This window comes from Bos javanicus, chromosome 10 (genome assembly GCF_032452875.1).
Source record: "Bos javanicus breed banteng chromosome 10, ARS-OSU_banteng_1.0, whole genome shotgun sequence".
Lineage (NCBI taxonomy): Eukaryota > Metazoa > Chordata > Mammalia > Artiodactyla > Bovidae > Bos > Bos javanicus.
In genome coordinates, this window is record NC_083877.1 from 79221198 (window position 1) to 79245248 (window position 24051).

Sequence of the window (24051 nt, forward strand, 5' to 3'; positions counted from 1 at the left end):
ATTAAGATATATAAATTATTTCATGAATACTAATCTAAATTGTAAGTACCTCAAGGGCAGGGTTCTCCACTCAGTCCCTGGTGGTACTAGTGTAGTATACCAAAAGGAAGATGTTCTAAAAATCTTTGCTGACTGACTGAAATCTACTTGGGTGGTTGTTCCTCTGAATTAGAAATTGAATATTATGAAATAATAGGAAACAATTCGGGGGGAATTAGAACAGGATCCCTATTTAGTGTATTAGGAAGGAAAATTTGAAATTTTATTAATGTGCAGGTAAATTTTAGTATTATGCTGAAATGAGCTATTTTTACTCCCTGTTAAAGATAAAATTTGGTTCTAGGAAGTAATCAGTTGTTGTGTTAGTTATTTATTGTTACATAACAAACTACCCACAAACTAAGTGGCTTCCACGACAGTAAACAGTGATTTCTGTTTCTTTGGGACTGGCTTAGCTTGCAGATACTGGCGAGGGGTGCGAAGGGGCAGGTTGGTGCTGGTTGTTGGCAGGAGGTCATGATTCTCCCCTGGAGAGCTCCCCGCAGGCTGCCTCAGTCTCCTCGTGGCACGATGTCTGACTCCCCCAGGCAAGATGGAAATGGCCATTCCTTTGATGATTTAGCTTTGTATGTTACACACCATCATTTCTGCCACTTTCTTCTCTTTAGAAGCAGGTCATTAAGTCCAGTCCATGTTCAAGGAAAGGCACATTAAGCTCTACGTTTTGAATGTAGTGTCAAGAATTTGAGGATATTTTAAAACAACAACAGGTTTTTTCCTTGAAAACTGCATTGATGTGCTTACTGGTCCTGATGTGGTGACTCCATAGGCTGTGTTTACCAGTGCAGTCCTGAGGGCCTCCTTGCCTGAGAGTTCTAGGGGCATAGATGCGTGAATCAAACTTTTAATAAGAGTAGATGCTCAAAGCATTGTGATAGGCATAAATTTAACTGTAGATATTTTTCTTGGAAGATAGAGAACCTGTTTTAGATAGTAAGCCTTGTTTTATTTCCTGACTTCCAAGAAAGATTTAAAAATATGTGTTCTTTGCCTAGTAAATGAACCAGTAAAAGAGTTGATCTTAAAAAGAAATTAGAATCTGCTGTTGCAGTGCACTGCCACCAGATGGTGCCAGAATCCTATCTTCCATAATCTTTGCACTCTAGTTAGATCTTTCTTGAAACAGGTCTATGAAAAAAAAGTTTTATAACAATTGTGAGCCATAGTTATAAACTTACTTATTTAGATAACAAAAAATTGAACTTCAAGATGATTAACCAACAAATACTTTTTTATGTTTTTAAGTTTTGGTGTAGTTTTCAATACTTTTTCACATCAGTCAGTTTCAGTCACTCAGTCGTGTCTGACTCTTTGTGACCCCATGGACTGCAGCACGCCAAGCTTCCTTGTCCATCACCAACTCCCAGAGCTCACTCAGACTCATGTCCATTGAGTCAGTGATGCCATCCAACCATCTCATCCTCTGTCATCCCCTTCTCTTCCTGCCTTCAACCTTTCCCAGCATCAGGGTCTTTTCCAGTGAGTCAATTCTTCACCATCAGGTGGCCAAAGTATTGGAGTTTCAGCTTCAACATCAGTCCTTCCAATGAATACTCAAGACTGATTTCTTTTAGGATTGACTGGTTTGATCTCCTTGCAGTCCAAGGGACTTTCAAGAGTCTTCTCCAGCACCACAGTTCAAAAGCATCTATTCTTCGGTGCTCAGCTTTCTTTATAGTCCACCTCTCACATCTGTACGTGACTACTGGAAAAACCATAGCTTTGACTAGACGGACCTTTCTCAACTTTTTCATGTAGCTTTTATCAATTCTTTTCGAATTCAAGAGGTAGTTACAAGCCCTGAGTTGTGTTTTCGTGATCTGATAGGATGGCATGGAATATAAATACCCTGATAGCTTATTAGTGGCAAGTTCTTTACTTTCTGTTCCATCCACAGGTAGCCTCTGCAGTCTTTTTTGGGACTTTTCAGCTGATTACAGAGATTGTTTACCTTTTATTAAAAATAAAATTTAACATATATCTTCTGTATACAAGATTAAATACTGCCTGCATGTATAAATTATAAACATTTATGAGCCTGTGACCCCAATATAAACCCCAGAATACCAAAATCATTGAAATTAACTGTGGGCTCCTCCCTGATCCTATCTTTGGCTTTCTGTTGGGAGGTAACTTCCATCCTGAATTTCTGCCATTCTTGTAGTTTTTTAAAATTGAAGTATAGTTGAATACTTCAATTATTTACAATATAGTTGAATTAGTTACGATATAGTTGAATATCATTGAGAATTGACTTAACGATATATCAATATTAGTGTCATGTGTACAGCCCAGTGATTCTACCATTCCTATGCTTTTTTCCCCAGTGTTTACTTATACCTGTAGTTTTTTTTTTTAATTACCCATGTACATAGGAAATTTAGCATTTTATTTAGTTTTGCTTTTTGAGCTCTGTTACATCATATATTGATGATTAAATCATAGCCTATCTCTTCTATGAATTGCTTTTTCCACTTAATATTATTTTGTAAGATTTATCCATGTTGTTGCAAGTAGCCGGAATATAATTCACTTTCATTGCTATATCATACTCCTGGCCTTTTTTTTTTTTTTTGATCCTTTTTTCTGTGAATGAACATTTGGCTTGTTTCCAGTTTCCTGCTAGTATAAATAAGTCCTATGAAAAGTGTTGTACATGTCTCCTGGGTCACACGTACAAATATTTCTCTATAGCAGGGATTGGCAAACTACTTCCTAGTGGTCAAATCTGGCTAGCTGCCTATTTTTTGTAAATAAAGTTTTATTGTGACACAGCTATGTTCATTTGTTTACATTTTGTCTGTGGCTTTGTTTGAGATGCAAGACAGAGTCGAGGTACTTGTGACGGAGATCTCACGGTCTGAAACACCTAATATATTTACTGTCTGGTCCCTGTTGAGGGTATTTGCCTTGGAGTAATGGCTAGTTATAGAGTATGTACATAGATAACTCTGTAGAATCAGGACAAATTATTTTCCAGAGTGGTTGTGCCTGTTTAATTTCCCACCAGTGATGTGCATGAATACTTCTTGCTCCATATCTTGCCTTGGTATTATCTGACTTCTTAATTTCTGCCTGTCTTTGTTTTCATTTTCCTGATTACTAATGAGCTTCAATTTCTTTTTTTTTTTTTTAATAAATCATTTGGCTATTTAAAAAGTAATTTTATTAATGTACAACTTAAATACTATGAAAGTCAATGTTTGTAACTGTATAATTCCATTGTATTAGGGGATTTATAGTAAGTCATCACCACAATCCACTTTTAGAACATTTTCATTATCCTAAAACATTCCCTCGTGCCCATTTATAGTTAATCCCCACTCCCATTCTCAGCCCTAGGCATCCACTGATCTACTTGGTGTCTCTATAAATTTGCCTTTTCTAAACATTTCATTTAAATGGAATTGTATAATATATAGTCTTTTGTGTTTGTTTTTTTTCACATAGCATGATGTTTTTAAGGTTCATTCATGTTGTAACACGCTTTGCCCATTTCTGGTTGGTTCCCGAAGGAGACATTGGGTGCCTCTTGGCATTGGCAGGCTACGGAGAAGGCAGTGGCACCCCACTCCAGTACTTTTGCCTGGAAAATCCCATGGACGGAGGAGCCTGGTGGGCTGCAGTCCATGGGGTCGCTAGAGTTGGACACAACTGAGCGACTTCACTTTCACTTTTCACTTTAATGCATTGGAGAAGGAAATGGCAACCCACTCCAGTGTTCTTGCCTGGAGAATCCCAGGGACGGGGAAGCCTGGTGGGCTGCTGTCTATGGGGTCGCACAGAGTCGGACACGACTGAAGTGACTTAGCAGCAGTAGCAACATGTATCAGAAGGTTGTTCCTTTTAATTGTTGAGTAATATTAATATCACTCCAGCCACAGGACTGGAAAAGGTCAATCTTCATCCCAGTTCTCAAGAAGGGTAGTGCTAAAGAATGTGCTAACCGTCGGACAGTTGTACTCATCTCCCATGCTAGTAAGGTCATGCTTAAAATCTTGCATGCTGGGCTTCAGCATTATGCGAATCAAGAACTTCCAGATGTCCAAGCTGGGTTTAGAAAGTAAGAGGAACCAGAGATCAAATTGCTAACATTCACTGGATTATAGAGAAAGCTAGGAAATTCCAGAAAAACATCTACCTCTGTTTCATTGACTACACCAAAGCCTTTGTCTGTGTGGATCATAATAAATTGTTGAAAGCTCTTAAAGAGATGGGATTACCAGACCATCTTACCGGTTTCCTGAGAAACCTGTATGCAGGTCAAGAAGCAACAGTTAGAACCCTGTATGGAACAACTGATTGGTTCAAGATTGAGAAAGGAGTATGACAGGGCTGTCTGCTGTCACCCTGTTTGTTTAATCTATACGGTGAGCACATCATGAGAAATGCCAGGCTGGATGAGTTACAAGCTGGAACCAAGAGAAGCGGGAGAAATATCAACAACCTCAGATATGCAGATGATACCACCCTAATGGCAGAAAGCAAAGAGAAACTAAAGAGCCTCTTGATGAGGGTGAAGTAGGAGAGTGAAAAAGTCAGCTTAAAACTAAATACTAAAAAAAACTAAGATCATGGCATCTGACCTCATTATTTCATGGCAAATAGAGGGGGGAAAGGTAGAAACAGTGACAAATTTGCTGATCTTGGGCTCTAAAATCACTCTGGTGACTGTAGCCATGAAATAAGAAGACGTTTGCTTCTTGGCAGGAAAGCTATGACAAACCTAGACAGTGTATTGAGAAGAGAGACATTACTCTGCTGACAAAGGTCCATATAGTCAAGGCTGTGGTCTTCCCAATGGTCATGTATGGTTATGAGAGCTGGACTGTAAAGAAGGCAGAGCACTGAAAAATTGTTGCCTTTGAACTGTGGTGCTGGAGAAGACTCCTGAGAGTCCCTTGGACAGCAAGGAAATCAAACCAGTCAATCTTAAGGGAAATCAACCCTGAATACTCGTTGGAAGAACTGATTCTGAAGCTGAAACTCTAGTATTTTGGTCATGTGATATGAACAGCTGACTCACTGGGAAAGTCCCTGATGCTGGGAAAGATGGAGGGCCGGAGAAGAGGGTTTCAGAGGATGAGATGGCTAGGTGGCATCATGGATACAATGAACATGAACTTGGGCAAACTTTGGGAGATGGTGAGAGACAGAGAGGCCTGGTGTGCTATAGTCCATGGGGTTGCAAAGAGTCGGACACAACTGGGCGACTGAACAGCAACATTAATGTTATTCCATGGTATGGTTATAACACATTTTGTTTATCCAACTGTTAGTTGATGTTCACTTGGATTGTTTATAGTTTTTTCTATCGGGAATATGACGTGTCTTTGTGTGGATGTCGGATTTTATTTCTCTTGGTTAGATTCCTTGGAGTGGAATGGCTAGATCATATGCTAGGTGTATGTTTAGTTTTTTAAGCAACTGCCAAATTTGCTTTCTGGAGTGGCTGTGCCATTTTACATTCTCACCTGCAGTGCATGATAGTTTATTTCTCCATATCCTCACCAACACTTAGTATTGTTTATCATTTTAACTATTCTAGTGAATGTTAGTAGTATTCATTGTGGTTTTAATTTGTCTTTTCCCAGTGACTGATGACATTGAACTCCTGTTCATGCACTTATAACCATTTGTATGTTTTTTAGAAATGAAATATCTGTTCCAATCTTTTGCCTGTTTTTAAATTGGTTGTTTTCTTGTTACTCAGTTGTGAGTTCTTTGTATACTCTAGATACAAGTCTTTTATCAGATACATAATTTGCAGTCCAATCTATGGCTTCTCTCCTTCTTTTCTTAATGGCAGCTTGTGAAGTTTTAAATTTTGTAGTCTAGTCTGTTGGTTTTTTCCTTTATACTTGGTGTCAACTCTGTAAATTTTTTTTGTCTGGCCAGGCACACAAAGATTTTTGCTATATCTTTTTCTAGAGTTTTATATTTAGGTTTTGCATACAGTCTGTGGTCTGTTTTGAGTTTTTTTTTTTCTGTGATCTATTTTGAGCTATTTGTTAGAATGATTTGTGGAATATCTTCTCTTTTTTATGTACTATAATAGTTTGTACATTGTTTCTTGAAAATTTGATATAAGTTTCCTGGAAAAGTGTCTGATCTTAGTATTTTCCCTGTGGGAAAATTAAAACAATGAAATAAATTCCTTTAATGATTAAAGGACTATTCAGGTTTTTTATTTCTTTTTAAGTAGTTTTACTGAATGATATTTTTAGAGATTTGCCCATTTTAAGTTTTAAAATTTATTGTCATAAAGTTTTTCATTGTATTCTCATCTTTAAATCTTGTTTGAATGTGTTTCTACCCCCTCGCCCTGTTTTCATTTCTACTGTTACTTCTTTGTCTTCTCTTTCCCTTCCTTTTAAAAAGACCTGGTCAGATGTTTGAGTATTTTATAGTCTTTTCAAAGAACTGTGCTTTTACTTTTGGTTCTTTGTTGGTTTTCTATCTTTTCTCTGTCTTCTACTTAAGTGATTTCTGTTTTTTTCTTATCTCCCTCTATCTAATTGTATTTTTCTGGGATTCTTCTCCCCCTCCCTCCAACTTATTAAATTACACATTTAATTCATAATTTTCAGTTTTTCTTCTTTTTACTCTGAGCTGTTGCATTCTTTTTGTGTGTGTGTGATGAAGTATTTTCATTTTTATTTAGTTCTCATAGTGTTTAAAAATTTTCATTATAATTACTTCTTTCACTCATGATTCTTTTTGGAATTTTTGAAAATCTAAATTATTTAATTAAATTTTCTTTCACATTTTAATTAGATTGCTAGCTTATTTGCATTTTAGTCAAAGAATTTTGTGTGATACTGATTCTTGGAATTTTTCTTGTTTTAAGGATTAATGTGATTAACTTGTGTAAGTGTCCTAAGTGTGCATGAGAAGAATGATTATTCTCTAATGATTTAGTGTTCTGCTTATGACAATTAAGTTAAACTTGGAATTTGGGTTGTGCAACTCTTCTTTATCTTTGCTGATTTTTTTCTTCAACCCGACCTAATACTAATCCAGAGAAGGTTGTTAAAATAGTCCATTATATCGTTAGCGAATTTACTTGTAGTTCTGTTATTTTGAATATTTTGAGCCTATTTGATTATGTTTAAATCAACAGAATTGTTGTATATTCCTTGAGAACTGACATGTTCTATGGTTCTTCTATGTAAGTACTTCTCACTGTTACAGTTTTATTGTTTGTGTGATTAGTTACTGTATGTCTTCCTCATTGGAGAATAAATTCCAAGTGGGCAGGAATTGTCTTTTTCTTCTTATTTTTACATCTACAATATTAACACATGTGGTGGTGGTGGTTTAGTTGTTCAGTAATGTCCGAATCTTGCAACCCCATCGATTGTAGCCTGCCAGGCTCCTCTGTCTATGAGATTTCCCAGGCAAGAATACTGGAGTGAGTTGCCATTTCCCTCTCCAATTAGCATATGTAGAAGGTACATAGTAAATATTAACTGAATGAATGAATTTGTTTTCATTTATTTATTTTTAAGCACTTATTTACTCTAATGTTTTGGTTCCTGCTGCCTCTCCTTCACTCTCAGACTCTTTGGTCTTGGAATAAGCCAAACTTCAGTAACTTTTAATGTTACTGCTCTTCCGTAGTACGGTATTTATTTTCATTTGTATGCCATTTGGTTTCTTCAAATTATCAAAATAGTACATTTAAGAAATATGATTTTTCTACCTAATTGATTTCTTTATTAATAAACATCAGCGATTATTTTAGGAGTTTTTTTTCTCATAAGTTTTAAAGTCGTTCCTCTGATTCTATATCTACAGATGTATAGAACTGTGTTAAACTGCTGTTTAACGAACCATTCCAAAACTTAGTGGCTAAACACATCAATAAATGTTTATTATCTCACACAGTTTCTGAGTCAGGAATTCAGGAGAAGCTTAGCTGGCTGTTTTCAGTTCTGGTGTCTTAGGAGATTACAATCAAGAAGTTGGCTGAGGCTGCCGTCATCTGAAAACTTGCCTGGAGGTGGGGAAGATGAAGATGCCTTTAAAGCAGCTCCCTGACCTATAGAACTGTGAGATAATAAACAGGATTGTTTTAAAGCTGCTAGTTTGTGGTTAATTGTTATATAGCAATAGAGAGCTCATGTAGATCTCAGAGGAGATGTCTAACTAGTTGTGTTGCTGGATCTTTGTTTCTGGTGAAAAGTTCAAACCTAGCATCCCAGATATCAGGTAGAAGTTAGATCTGGTGAAGATAAGATGTAAGGCATCTAGTTGAATAAACTTCGACCAGGCCTAAGGATGACTTGAGGGAGGAAGAATAAATCTGGAAACATTCTGCTGTCACTTTTATAGCTGCTCTTTCCTGACTCTGACTTCAAAACAACCTAATTTATTTATCATCAGTTTTGATTTATGTGAACTGCCCTGAATCTGTGTATGTTCAGCTACAGTACCAAGATTAAAAGTGGAATTAGAGAAGTGCTACTCATGCCAAAGGCAGAAGCAGCAGAGGAGAAATCAAAGGGAAACCAACTGTGCTGAATCACTAATGGAAGTGAGCTACAGGGCTTTGTCTCATTCCCAGAGAACATCAAATCCCTTACTTATGGAATATATAAGCAGATAATTCTACATCTATTATGACAGTATTGGTAGGGAAGATATGTTTGAAGTTTAAACTTTAAATATTTATGTTATGTGGAGATCAGACCGTGTAATGGTAGCCTTCTCATATGAGGTAATATAGATCAGATCAGTGTTTCTCAATCTTTGTTCATTACCACCCCTTAAGGAGCTTTTTAGTCATTTTCCCCCCCAATAACATTTCCACCCCCACTCGAGATTTTAATTGTTGCTGGTGAATTTAAGGTTCTTGCTTTGTCATGAAAGAATTTAGAGACAAAACGATAGGTTAAGAAGTGGCTTTATTTAGAGAGAAACACACTCCACAGACAGTGTGTGGACCATCTCAGAAAGAGAGAGCAAGAGAGCCTCAAAACATGATGTGGGTAGTTTTTATGGGCTGAATAATTTCATAGGCTAATGAGTCAGGGATTATTCCAATTATTTTGTGGAAGGGGTGGGGGTTTCCAGGTATTGGGCCACCACCCACTTTTTGACCTTCTGTGGTTGGCCTCAGAACTGTTATGGTGCTGGTGGGTGTGTCGTTTAGCATGTTCTTTTACCAGGAGGAGAAGGGGATGACAGAGGATGAGATGGTTGGATGGCATTGCCGACTCTGTGGACATGAGCTTGAGCAAGCTCCAAGAGTTGGTGATAGACAGGGAAGTCTGCTGTGCTGCAGTCTGTGGTTGCAAAGAGTGGGACACGACTGAGCAACTTAACTGATATTACCATGAGCACATAATGAGACTCAAGGTCTGCTGGAAGTTGGCTCATCTACCTTCTTGGACCTAGTTAGTTCTAACCAGTCTTTGTCATGTTCTGTCATTCTTTAAAAGGTTGTGCCCTGCCCCCTTCCCTCCTGTTTCATGTAGATATACTATATATCTGTTTATGTACTGTATGTAGATCTGTGCTTTATAAGGAAAAGAGAGTAACATCTTTCTTCCATGATCAAAACCAAGTTTTGCCCTTGAGGTCACTGTCACCCTTGCTGAGAATGCATGATAAAGATGCTGATATAATTAGGCAAAATTAAAGGTTGTATTTAAAGGGATCATTAAAAAAAGGTATTTTCATATTGTAATCCAGAGATTATAGGAATAGAAAACTGGTCCAAACTCATGTCGATGAAAAGAGGTATGGCATCTGCATATGTTGGTTGGAGAGTACCTCTGGACGGGTAAACCTGTGAAGCACCGCCAAATCTTTATAACATTTAAGAAAAATGATTATACCCAGATCCTTGCTCTAAATAATGAGAAACAATGTGGCACATGTCTACATTATTTGTGTTTCCTGAGTCGTTTCTATGCTTTGTTCATGATTTAAGAAGACCAGGTGTCCTCCTCGAAGGGGGCAGTTTTGCTTTGGAGGTGACCACTCTTCTGTCCCTAAAAGGTAGAGGCAGAATGCCAGACTCCTCTTTTGGCTTCCTTATCTTTCCTTAGAACAGTTCTGCTTGTTTCTCGTTGACTGGGTGGGCTGTCTAAGATTACAGGAGACAATAAGTCAAGGCTTGTAAATTCAAGTGTCCACAAAGGTCTTGGCATGTATAGAAATGCATAAACAATGAAATATAAGACATACATACTTTATCAGTCAATTTTGGCTGCTTACTCTGCTTACAACAGCAGCAGACAGTCATTTTTCTTGCTCAGGGGTCTGTAGGTTGGTCAGGGTGGGTCTCATCTCTTTTTCAAGCTGCAGTCAGGTTCTGGTCTGTTCCATGTGCAGCAGCAGCAGTAGGAAAACTAGGGAGAGATTTCTAATCTGCATTCCTGGAACATCATCTGCTGACAAGATTTGTTTATCCTGCCCTGTGTTTTGAAAGGCAAGATAACCAGGCCTCTGTTCTAAGACAGGAGTTTAGCATATGTGGTTGATTGAATCATTGTTCCTAATTCATCACTCATTTCCTGATTTAGAAATAAGTATCTTTCTCCATAAAGGTTTCATAAAGTCTTTTATATGGCACATATTATATGATTGTTAAATTTTTTTTTAAGTTTTATTTTTAAAATTTATGAAGGATAATTGCTTTACAGAATTTTGTTGTTTTCTGTCAACATCAACATGAATCAGCCATAGGTATACATATGTCCCCTCCCTCTTGAACCTTCCTCCCATCTCCCTCCCATCCCACCCCTCAAGGTTGATTCAGAGCTCCTATTTGAGTTCCCTGAGTCATACAGCAAATTCCCATTGGCTATCTATTTTACACATGGTAATGTTTTGACACTTTTTTTTTTTTAATGTGAATCTTGGGGTACTTGTCATTTTCATGTCCTCTTGTTTTCTTTTTCTACTCTGTTACCCTGCCTTCTTTTTTCCCCTTACCTTTCCATTTACTTTAAAAACAGCAATTGTCAGTATGGAGTAAGAGAGAGTTGTGGAGAGAATTTAAAGTATAAAAGCTTCCACTTGTTGATATAAAATAACTTTAAAGATGAAAGTTTCTTTCACAAGGCAAACAGCTGCCTGACTGTTCTGAGATTGTTTGCTTTTTGTTTACTTTGGGATTCAAAGAGTGATTTTAAAAAAGAATTCTTTAGGTTTGAAAACCTAATTGTATTTCTGCCTAATTGTAGAGCATACGGAGACAGGTAGTTGGATGCTGGGGAAGGAGGCCATTAAAAAGATGATGTAACGTTTCCACATGCTCATTTCTCAGATCAGAACCAGGCAGTCCTTAAATTTTCTCTGCAAAATATTGGCTTGGTGGATTGACCCATCCTCTTGACCTCATCTTGAATGTGGAGGAACTCTCCCCCACATTCAAGATTTTGGGTCCTACTAGGTCTGGGTTTCACATTCATCTCTACTGCTTGTTCTCTTTTGAGACTAAAGTGACTAGGCTTCATTTTCACTTCAGTACAGTTAAACTGGGCTTCTTGGGTGGCTCAGTGGTAAGAATCTGCCTGCCAATGCAGCAGACACAGGAGTCTTAGGTTCGATTTCTGGGACGGAAGATCCCCTGGAGGAGGAAAATGGCAACCCACCCCGGTATACTAGCCTGAAGAATCCCATGGACAGAGGAGGCTGGTGGGCTCCAGTCCATGGCGTCGCAAAGAGTCAGACACAACTGAGCACACACGCATGCACAATTAGACTTTCTTGGTAATAATTCTTTCCCCTTTAAAGCAATTGCTAGTATTTGCTTCTTTGTTGATATTCTAGTGATCTTTACTACTCGATGTTTCCTTTCTGTTCTTTTACATTTCTCAGGCAGGATTGTTGAAATTCAGGCTCTAACTATACGAAGCTAATCGTATTTTACCAGTATCTTCTGTGTGTAAATGCTGTATTCACTCGGAGTTTCCAAGAAGCAATCACTTAGACTATTCTGGTTTGGCATGTCTGCTGTTTCTGACCACCATTGGAGCTGAACCTGGGAACTGAACACAATTTGAAATTTTGTGGTTTGGCTGCTAGAAGTCAGAGCTAAACTATCTGAAGCTAAAAATTATTAATGTTGAAATGTTTTAACCCACTAAGTAAACTTGAAAAAATAATGAAATTTAACTCTAGCCAACCTTTAAAAATTGCAAACAGCATATTTTTTGAGGCTAGAAAGAGAGGAAAAATATATGAAAAGGATCTGAAATTGCTAAAGAATTAGCAATTATTTATTATAGTTTACTTAAAGAAAATGTTAATATTCAAATTTGAAAGCGAAGTAAAGCAAACACAGAAAACCAGATGAACCCCAAAATCTTATGTTATCCACGTGATGTTCTACTTTTCTCAAGACTGTACTGAATCAGTACATAAAAATAATGAAGCAGGTAAAATGCCAGTTGCGCTTGTTTAACTTCAGAATTTTTAAAAACATGTTTTCTTTGAAGATGAAATGATAAGATATTACCTTACATTTTCATGGTATTTTATACTTTACTAAATATTTTCACATATAACATCTTAAAAAATGTTTTTAAGTTGAGGGCTTGCTTCACCTTTCCACTAAATATTAAAAGTATTTCATAGGTTTAAGCTCATTAAATCTCAGAACATATCTAAAGATCTAATTAAATCTTTCAGTTTAGTTCAGTAGTTTGGTCGTGTCTGACTCTTTGCGATCCCGTGAACCGCAGCACACCAGGCCTCCCTGTCCGTCACCAACTCCCAGAGTCTACCCAAACCCATGTCCATTGAGTCAGTGATGCCATCCAACCATCTCATCCTCTTTTGTCCCCTTCTCCTCCTGCCCTCAATCTTTCCCGGCATCAGGGTCTTTTCAAATGAGTCAGCTGTTCCCATCAGGTGGCCAAAGTATTGGAGTTTCAGCTTCAACATCAGTCCTTCCAATGAACACCCAGGACTGACCTCCTCTAGGATGGACTGGTTGGATCTCCTTGCAGTCCAAGGGACTCTCAAGAGTCTTCTCCAACACCACAGTTCAAAAGCATCATTTCTTTGGCACTCAGCTTTCTTTATAGTCCAACTCTCACATCCATACATGACCACTGGAAAAACCACAGTCTTGACTAGACGGACTTTTGTTGACAAAGTGATACCTTTGCTTTTTAATATGCTGTCTAGGTTGGTCATAACTTTTCTTGCAAGGAGTAAGCGTTTTTTAATTTCGTGGCTTCAATCATCATCTGCAGTGATTTTGGAGCCCAAAAAAATAAAGTCTGACACTGTTTCCCCATCTATTTCCCATGAAGTGATGGGATCAGATGCCATGATCTTCGTTTTCTGAATGTTGAGCTTTAAGCCAACTTTTTCACTCTCCTCTTTCACTTTCATCAAGAGGCTTTTGAGTTTCTCTTCACTTTCTGCCATTAGGGTGGTGTCGTCTGCATATCTGAGGTTATTGATATTTCTCCTGGCAATCTTGATTCCAGCTTATGCTTCCTCCAGCCCAGTGTTTCTCATGATGTACTCTGCATATAAGTTAAATAAGCAGGGTGACAATATACAGCCTTGTATATTTCTAGGACATATCTGAAACTGGATAGGTAGATAGTGTATATTGGAAGGAAGTCGTTTATTCCTCCATTGGTTAACACTCTGAAGAGCTATCATTTCTCACCTTCAGGATCCACTTTCAAGTTTATTTATGAATATTTCCTTTGCTCTGATATCTGGCAGTTAATTTGATCCATATTGTTTTTGATGATGATAAAAAAGTCAGTGAAAAGTGTTTTGGGGTCTTCAAAACTGCCAGTCTCCAAAGGAGAGTATGTAGCATGGCCCATTAGGTTATGGGAAGAAAATACTAGAATTTTTATTGGTGTTACATCTAAAACATAAAATAAACCTTAATTGACATTTAACATACGGCATCCTCACTTGATCCCTATCTTACACTGTCACGTGTCAGGTAATAATCCATGAGGAAAAGGTACAGAAGGTTGACAGAGACACCTTGTTTATATCTTTATTTTCAACATGTTGGGGTAGATTATAGTCCTACATGTTGGGATTCCCTGGTGGCTCAGACAGTAAAGCGTCTGCCCGCAATGAGGGAGACCTGGGTTCGATCCCTGGGTTGGGAAGATCCCCTGGAGAAGGAAATGGCAACCCATTCCAATACTCTTGCCTAGAAAATTCCATGGATGGAGGAGCCTGGTGGACTACAGTCCATGGGGTCGCAGAGTCGGACACGACTGAATGACTTCACTTCACTACTTATAGTCCTACATGGGTCTAGTTAGGTCAATTTATGGATTTAGCTAAATCAAATCTCACAAAACAGACAAATGGCATAAAAAGATTCCTGCAAAAAAACTATATATTGAAGGCAATACTAATAATGTGAGTAGAAATGAACCACATGTATGTAAAAGTCAGAGGTGAGAACTCTCCTACGATTAATGAAGTAAAAATCAGTGACAGTGTAATCTCATTTGTAAAGACATCCCCAAAATTTGGAATTAGAAAACAATTTGATATGGAATTATCTCCATTATTGTTAATAATGAAACTTTCTCTGGTATTTTGTTCCTTGAAATAGTGATAGTAGGAAGCCATTGTTAAGAAACATACATCACAGAAAGACAAACATTCACAAGTTTTTCAGTCATGTTTAAGGTCATGTGACACATATTCAGTATCTAGACAAATTTCAGTAAAATTAATGTTAGATATTTAAAAGCCTCTTTTGGGTTTTCTTAATAACAAAAGACCAAATGCAATACATTTTTAATAACATTAGGGATACCTTTCAATGGACATGGTTTTGGGTGGACTCTGGGAGCTGGTGATGGACAGGGAGGGCTGGCATGCTGCAGTTCATGGGGTTGCAGAGAGTCGGACACGACTGAGCGACTGAACTGAACTGAACTGTTCTTCTGTTAAAATGGATGACATAAGACAGGGGAAGCAACATGGAATAACTTACATGGATTCTTTTAGGAATAAATACTTTCAGCTGGAAATCATTGCCAATGATGTGAAGCATTAAGGATTAAAGCAAATTATTCATTGAGGAAAGATGCTAGACAGTTAAAGTACAGAAGTTTCTAATAGGGCCCAGATTATCTTCTTAGCTAGATTCTGTTTCAGTAATGAGATACATGAACTAAATTATTTTTAAGCCACAAAAGTGAAGATATATCAAGGAAGATATGTTCTCAAAAATAAATGACTTCTTAAATATAAAACAATGTTTATGAGGGAATTTCCTGGCAGTAATATTCTTGTTCTGACCTGATAGGGGTTTGGATTGCTTACATATATATACATTTGCTACAGTTCATCAAATGAAACACTCACGATCTGGGCATTTCATTGTGTGGAAAATTTACCGTAAAAGAAAAAAGAATCATACTTACTAAATTCAGGTTAATGATACACACATCAAACTTTTAGGGGAAAGTATATTTATGTCTCTGACTTACTTTGAAATACATTTAAAAACATCTAAGATGGACTGACGAATGAATGGATTGATGGATAGTCTAGTGTATTAGTGAAAGTGAAAGTGAAGTTGCTCAGTCGTGTCTGACTCTTTGCGACCCCATGGACACCAGGCTCCGCTGTCCATGGGATTTTCTAGGCAAGAGTACTGGAATGGGGTGCCATTTCCTTCTCCAGGGAATCTTCCTGACCCAGGGATTGAACCCAGGTCTCCCACATGGTAGACACATGCTTTACTGTCTGAGCCACCAGGGAAGTCAAGTGTATTAGTAGACTGTACAATAGTATAAATATATGTATATATGCATGCACACTCAGTCGTGTCCAACTCTTTTTGACCCCATTAGTAGACTATACCCCTCCAGGCTCCTCTGTCCATGGGATTTCCCAGGCAAGAATACTGGAGTGGGTTGCCATTTCTTTCTGCAGGAGATCTTCCTGACCCAGGGATCGAACCTGTGTCTCCTGCATTGGCAGGCAGGTTCTTTACCAGCTGAGCCCCAGGGGAAGCCTGTTATAATAGTATAATAGTAATAAAATGGCAGTTGCAGAGTCTAGGTGGTGAGTATATGGATGTTACTTGTAAAATTCTTTGCATTTTTCTGGTACATCATCCTTAGTCTATAGTAACACAGAAGTTGATGTCATATGTGTGAAGAATGCTTCAGGATGGTACAATTTTTATAAAAACCTGACTAGTTTTTATTGACTTTATAGTACTCTGTAACGTGATGAGTGATCATGAAAATAATTTGAATCACAAGAACTTCTTTGGTTATCTCTCAGCAAAGATTGTAAAATGCTGTTGAATTTAAAAATGGGTGAAACTTTTTTAAAATGAAAAGTCAAATTTGTTGATCCTTTTTGTAAAACAAGTGACTGTGTAACTTGCCACCTAGCAGATTGCAAATCAGGCAGTCAGCCAACCAAGGGAACACTCTTATTCCATCCCTTCAAAGTAAAGGTGATATTTTTACAATGAGTGAGAAAGTAACTGCTTATTAAATGACAGAGATCAAAATACAGAACATTATTCAAATTTCTGCTTGGAAATGTTTTATGATGTGGTTTTTGTCTTCAAAGATGTACGTATCTTGTGAAAAAACTCTAACAATATTTTCTAAACTGTTAAGAAATCTTCCAAATAGTTTCATTTGATTTTGAAATCAATTTTTAAAAATGTTAAAGTGTAATACATCTTGATTGGTTTGCAAGAATAATTAATTGACCCTAGGGAAAATGACCATTCATTAGCCAAAGTTGAACAATAGCTTTTGCAATTATCCTTTCTCAACTACAGAGACATTACAATTGAGTACTACAATAAGCAGAATTTAGGAACTGTTTCAGTTGCTGGATTACAAAATAGTTAAATCAGTATTTTAAAAACAATGTACATAATTTCATTTATTTTCATTGTTCATTAGATTGAAAAGATCTGTATAACTAATATATAAAATATGAGTATTCTTTATGTTTCTAGATATACTACTTTGTCACTTACATATATCACAAATGTAACCTTCAAATTTATAAGTCATCTTTTTACTTTCTTTATGGCATATTTTTATCAAAAAAAGTTCTTAATTAAAGCAATGAAACTATTGATTTGTACTTTAAATGAAAAATATATGAAACTTTTTAAATGCTTGTAATCTTTTATTTTTAATCTCTATGTGTATTTTTTACTGTCCATAATGTATTAGTAAAATAGTTTATGTATAATACATATGCATATACTGGAGGATTGTAATAAAATTTTGTTTGTGTTTGTTTTTTTTGGGTGTGTTTGTTGGAGTATGTAATCAAAGAATTTTGGCATTTTCACTGATCACTGATCTGGCACAGTGTTATTGCTAGCAGCAATTATTTATACTAAAAGTTTAAATCATTGTTTTAGAGATTATAAATCAACACATGGTTTCTAGCTTGTGAGCCTTTGTTTTTTTTCAACGTTAAACTTTGAAAAATGAAGTTTACCTTTAGTCTAAGTTCTATAACTGGTTCTCAAATGTGGAGCAGCATTGGTGTCAACTTATTAGAAATATAAATTTTCAGGTCCCCTTCCAGACCTATGGCTAACCAGAAATGCTGGTTAATGAGCTTGCCAGGTGAGTTTAAGCTCAATCATGTTTGAGAACCACTGGCCTAGGTGATTTAGACTCCTGTGTCATCACTTCTCATTTCTTCCTGCTTCTTGGTATACCTGAGACAGTGTCTTCAGATCTGGTGTGTCTCAGTTTAGCTCAGAGTTCTGTTCGTCTCTACCTCAGATTTTCTTCTCTCCTCCTTTTCTCCTTTTTCTTTTCCTTTCTTCCTATTGTGAAAAATTATTCATTAGTGCTATTCTCACAAAAGGGATAGTGTTTTGGTTCTGAAAATCTGGATGCCATAGCCAGTATGACAAACAGTATGTTTAAAGGGGTTATTTTAAATATTTCAAATTAATTTTTGTTAACTACTTCTGTTGGACTCAAATATGCCTTGATTAATGTCCTAGGCATATTCTTTTCCATCTATGCCCTCTTGTTTTCAGATTTTATAGTCTCAAATAGCTTTCCAACAACTAAACTTTTAAAATATACACTTCAAAGTATGAATCACCTAGATTTAGCAGTTGTTGAATTTGTTTCATTTGCTTTATCTCTCTTCTACACACACACACACACTTTTTTCCTTTGCTAAACCATTTAAAATTGTATACATCAATACCTTTTACTCTTAAATACTTTATTAATATTAACGATCAAAGTACCTTTAAATGGGACTAATTTAAAATTGTTTTGAAAGGCCAATTCATAACAAATGTTAAACCAATTATTAAAGCCTCTTAAATATTTTCAGAGCTTTCTATAAATGTCTTATTGAGAAAAAATATAGAACTTCAAGTTGTGAGTGTATCAATGAATCCTCAAGCCTTTCTCAACCAAAGTTTTTCATCTGAATTTTGCACAACACAGGGATGATTTTGGTGACTGTTTTCTCATTTCTCCCAAGGATGGTCCATACCTGGTACTAATCCAGATGCATAGGGGAGAAGTTCTTTTACTATATATATAGTGAAAGTGAAAGTCACTCAGTCATGTCCGACTCTTTGTGATCCCATGGACTATAAAGTCCATGGAATTCTCCAGGCCAGAATACGGGAATGGGCAGCCTTTCCCTTCTCCAGGGGATCTTCCCAACCCAGGGATTGAACCCAGGTCTCCCGCATTGCAGGCGAATTCTTTACCAGCTGAGCCATAAGGGAAGCCCAAGAATACTGGAATGGGTAGCCTATCTCTTCTCCAGTAGATCTTCCCAACCCAGGAATTGGACTGGGTGTCCTGTATTGCAGGCGGATTCTTGACCGACTGAGCTATCAGGGAACCCTTAAGAGTTGTATTAACAGTGTTCCCTTTGGGAACCCAGGTTAGTTGAACTGTGGCAAGTTCTTAAAAGGGTTTTGCTTTAACTAGATTGTGATGTTTATACAAATAATATTTTTTTCTTCTTATTTTTTTAGATTACAGGTCCCCCAGGTTGTGGAAAAACTCAGTTTTGTATAATGATGAGCATTTTGGCTACATTACCTACCAACATGGGAGGATTAGAAGGAGCTGTTGTGTACATTGACACAGAGTCAGCATTTAGTGCTGAAAGGTAGGAGATTTTATTTTCTATTATAATGCTTTATTTTTGTAACATATACAGCATAAAATATTTACAAACAGATTAATATTTACTTTTGAGAATATATTGTTAATAGATACAGGTTTAAAGGAATTTTCTTTTTAAAATTGACACAGGAAGCGTATTCTTTTTTTCACACTTTAAACTTTTTGTTTTAATTTGATGTATAGCCAATTAACAATGTTGTGGTAGTTTCAGGTGAATATTAAAGGGACTCGGACATACTTATCCATGTATCCATTCTCCTTCAAGCCCGGCTCCCATCTAGGCTGGCACATAACATTGAGCAGAGTTCACTGTGCTATACAGAGGTCTTAACCTTCCTAAAGTCCCTAACTCTCCAGGAAACATTTTCTTTTTGCCTTTTCTATCCCTTTGTTATGGTTTAAAGGGAGTTTCTGGATAAGCTGTGTTTTTCACAAAGTCAGGAAGAAACAAGTTTAAGAAACAGAGGGAGAAATGTAAGTAGAAAATGGAGAAGAGGGAAGATTAACAAGAAAGACAAAATGTAAAGTGTTTTGTAAGTAATTTCTAGTTGGAAGTAAAATATTTGTGAGTGAAAAAAATTGCAATTTTCAAAACATTTTTTATTGAACATTATTTTACTTTAATCTTTGAAATAATGTGGTATTAAATGCAGGAAATACTGATAGTAAGTATATGCATGCTTAGAAAGAAAAGATTTCCTTAATTTGGCAAGGACCTTTGTTTTAACATTCTGTGAGAAAGGTATTCAGTCATTTATGTAATTCTGTAAATCTGAAGATAAGTCTGGTCTCCTCTTCTGCTACTCTGATAGACATTCATAAACAGGAGTGCTTTATACATCTGGAAACTGATTCAATTCTGTTTTCTCAGCCAAGGTGTAGTATAGGTATAGTTCTTTGAGTCTTTCTCTAATTGTATCACAATGAATCTTCCTTATTTTTCTCTAAGAGTACTACAAAGATCAAAGTGTATTCCCTGACCAGGTAAATTCCAAATTTTGCCTAGAGCTTGTTTGCTTTGTTCTACAAATGGCACCCCACTCCACTATTCTTGCCTGGAAAATCCCATGGACGGAGGAGCCTGATAGGCTGCAGTCCATGGGGTCGCTAAGCATGGGCATGACTGAGTGACTTCTCTTTCACTTTTCACTTTCATGCATTGGAGAAGGAAATGGCAGTCCACTCCAGTATTCTTGCCTGGAGAATCCCAGGGACAGAGGAGCCTAGTGGGCTGCCGTCTATGGGGTCGCACAGAGTCGGACACGACTGAAGCAACTTAGCAGCAGCAGCACACTTCTTGATAATCTTTTCTTCCTAAGTATATACCACTGGTTTGTCAGCTGTTTAAGTTTGTGTTACATCTTTGTATCTTCAAAGCCAAATCCTACAAGTGGCACATACTGGCTACTCAGAAAATGTTTGATAAATGAGGGAATTGACAAGTGTTACTCTCAGATCATGGAATCCAGATACCATTTCCTACTAAAAGGAACTAGGGTTCCATAGGGGAATGGCCAATTCTAGGTATGGAGCAGAAGGTTTTTGTTTTTTAGTAAGAGGCAAAAGATTTATTTGATCTGAAGTTCAATCAGAGTATTAGGAGGTTTATAAGTTGAATCTGAAACATCAGATATCAAGAGAGCTATCGAAGACTACTTACAGGAGTATCAGAAGGACTTAAGAATCAACCTGAGGAGCTCACACTAGCCAAAGATGAAACAAATTGATTACCAATAGAACAATAATAGAAGTAGACTAAGATACATGAAATATATTTAAATTCATGAGTCTGTAATATTAAGAATGAAAAGCAACAAATTGATCATCCTTGGAGAATTCTGGAGATGCAACTTATTATTTTGAAAATTAGTTTTTATAAAAAGAGAAATTAAGCATTTATTCTGTTTTCTATATAAATATTACTAAGTAGCTGCTGCTGCTACTAAGTCGCTTCAGTCGTGTCCGACTCTGTGCGACTCCATAGACGGCAGCCCACGAGGCTCTGCCATCTTTGGGATTCTCCAGGCAAGAGCACTGGAGTGGGTTGCCATTTCCTTCTCCATACTAAGTAGCAAATATGTCTTTTTTATAGACAATAAATGAAGAAGAAATAATAGAATATCACCAAATTATAAACCCTAAAAATCTAATGGATCTAGGCACTGAATATTGTGATATAATAAATATGTGTTTTGTAGTCATCCTGGTTCCTGTCAAAAGAACTTCTAAAACTTTTGAAATTTCCTGAGTGATAGAACTGAAAGAAGCATCATTTGTATTCATAATTACCCCCTTTCCAACCATAATTGATTTATGCTAATGAGATGACTCTTGATGGCCCTCTAGATTGCATCCAAATGGACCTGATTGCCAGAGGAATCTGTCATGTAATTATAGGTTTGAACTTTCAGTCCTACCTCCCCAGTCTCTGAGCAGGGAAGAAGGACTAGAATTGGATCAATCAGCATTTCAATCATGCCCATGTAATGGAATCTTCCAAAACTCTCTAACTGATAGAGTTTGTAGAGCTTCTGGGTTGGTGAACCTGTTGAGGTGTTGGGGGCAGGTGGTGCTCTCAATTTATTGCTGGTTGGTGTGAAGTAACAGAGGTCTGGGACTTGTGATTGATGTCTGAGGTCGGGGCAGTCTTGCGAGTCTGAGCCTTTAATCTATGGGGTCTGAGTTAACTCCTAGTAGTTAGTATTAGAATTGAACTGACTTGCAGGACACACAGTTAGTGTCCATAGGGAACTGGAAAATTGCTTAGTATAGAAAACCTACACATTTGGTGTCAGAAGTGTGAATAAAAATGGTTCATAAACAGAAAAGCATGCTGACATCACAAGGCAACCAGCCATTTTGGTACTTCCTGATGGAAGAATAATCAAATCAGAAAGTGATCAAGGTTTCAGATCCAATGACCAGTTTATAGGGGCTTCCAGGTGGTGGTGGTGGTAAAGAACCCACCTGCCAATGCAGGAGACATAAGAGATGTGGGTTCGATCCCTGGGTTGGGAAGATCCCTTAGAGAAAGAAATGGCAACCCACTCCAGTATTCTTCCTGGAGAATCCCATGGACAGAGGAGCCTGGTGGGCTATAGTCCATAGGATCACAAAGAGTTGGACACTGCTGAAGTGATTTCAGTCAGTTAATAATGTTTCCTAACTCACAAGGAACTTATGAAGGTTATTTGAAGACAAGGATTGAAATTTATATTGTTTTTACTTTTCTAGTCTATTCTTCACAAGGCTTGAAAAGTGTAGTCATCTAGTGCTAGGGTCAGATCGAATCAAAGGTCCTGGTGCTCTTTTGTATAGATGTCAGACTTGTGTTCTTATAGTGCCTTCTGGAGTTGGACATAGTGGGTTACAGAGTGGCACCAGCTCTGTCCTGCTTGGTCATGTTTCATTTGTGCTATTACAAGAGTGTTTGATCCCTGTTTGGTGTTGCTGGGAAAGGTAGGTCAGGAAAGCTTTCTCCTGCAAGCAGTTGAACACCCAAAGAATAGTGGCTTAAACAACAAGAGGTTTATTTTTTCTCTCATAGCAGGAAGACCTGAGTTGCTGGCAGTGGTTCTGCTTCTCAGTGGTGGCAGAGACCTAGGGCTGGTACATTTTCGGCATTATATCCATTCTGTGTTCCAGTCAGTGAGATGAGAAAGAGCCATTATATCTTAATCAGGAAAGTATATTTTTCAGAATAGCTGCCTCTTCTTCTCTGCTGATTTTCTTTTCATGCTTTGGAATCCTTCTCCAGATTTCTCAGTTGGTCACCCTTGCATGCAAAGGAGGAGGGAAAAATCAGGGGAGAAATATTTGTAACAAGTCTGATGGGGCTGGTTAACATTACTGCCTGAGTGAAATTGAGGTTCCCACATTGCAGGCAAGAAGTGGAAATGGATATTGGTGGGTAATTAACAGTGTCTGCCACAGCTGGGATAGTTTATAGACTTGGAAAAGATATAAAGCAGGAAAAATAAGACTGAAAAAGGAATATTTTTAGCTTTCTGTATGTCTCTATATGGAGCACTCTCTCCATTTTGTGTTTACAAACAACTTGTTGGAAAAAGGCAAATGAGAAAGTAAATTGAAGGATTAATATGATGGAAGATTAAAGGATTCACATCTAGGGAATTTAGGGTAAGTGGAAAATATTTTCTATCAATAAATTGCTGAATATCTTTTTATTAAGAAGGAGGAAGAAAACAATAAATAGAATGAAAAAGAATAAATAAAAGTAAAAATTTTTAAATTTATTTTAAAAAAAGAAACCCTTGTGGGTGATGTACGTAAAAGCACTTTGGAATGAATTGGGATGATTAGTTATACATATTTTTTACAACAGTGCACTAGCTAGCTTATTTTTATATGACTTTGAGCAGTATGTTAATCATACATGTTCATCACAGACTGCAATTATATTTCCATACTGTTAATAATTAGATAATAGTATGAAAATCAAAGTCGCTCAGTTGTGTCCGACTCTTTGCAACCCCATGGAGTATGCAGTCCAGGGAATTTTCCAGGCCAGAATACTGGAGTGGGTAGCCTTTCCCTTCTCCAGGGAATCTTCCCAACCCAGGGATCAAACCCAGGTCTCCCATATTGCAGGTGGATTCTTTACCAGCTGAGCCACAAGGGAAGCCCAAGAATGCTGGAGTGGGTAGCCTATCCCTTCTCTAGTGGATTTTCCTGACCCAGGAATTAAACCAGTGTCTCCTGCATTGCAGGAGGATTCTTTACCAACTGAGCTATCAGGGAAGCCCAGATAATACTATAGTCTGGTGCTAAACCCTCAGGTACTTAGGGACTGCCTTGGGGAGAGGGGAATGCGGCAGAATTCTGAATCCCCTTCTTC

General features: G+C 37.3%; 1 protein-coding gene across 8 annotated transcripts in view; it reads left to right on the forward strand.

Moving 5' to 3' along the window:
• Nucleotides 1-24051, forward strand: part of RAD51B (RAD51 paralog B) — a 734863-nt gene that overhangs the window by 11133 nt on the left and 699679 nt on the right. For all 8 annotated transcript variants that reach the window (XM_061429216.1, XM_061429215.1, XM_061429213.1 and 5 more), the window contains one exon: nucleotides 19040-19176. In XM_061429216.1, coding sequence (XP_061285200.1) covers nucleotides 19040-19176 — 137 coding nt within the window. The remainder of the gene's footprint in view (nucleotides 1-19039; nucleotides 19177-24051) is intronic.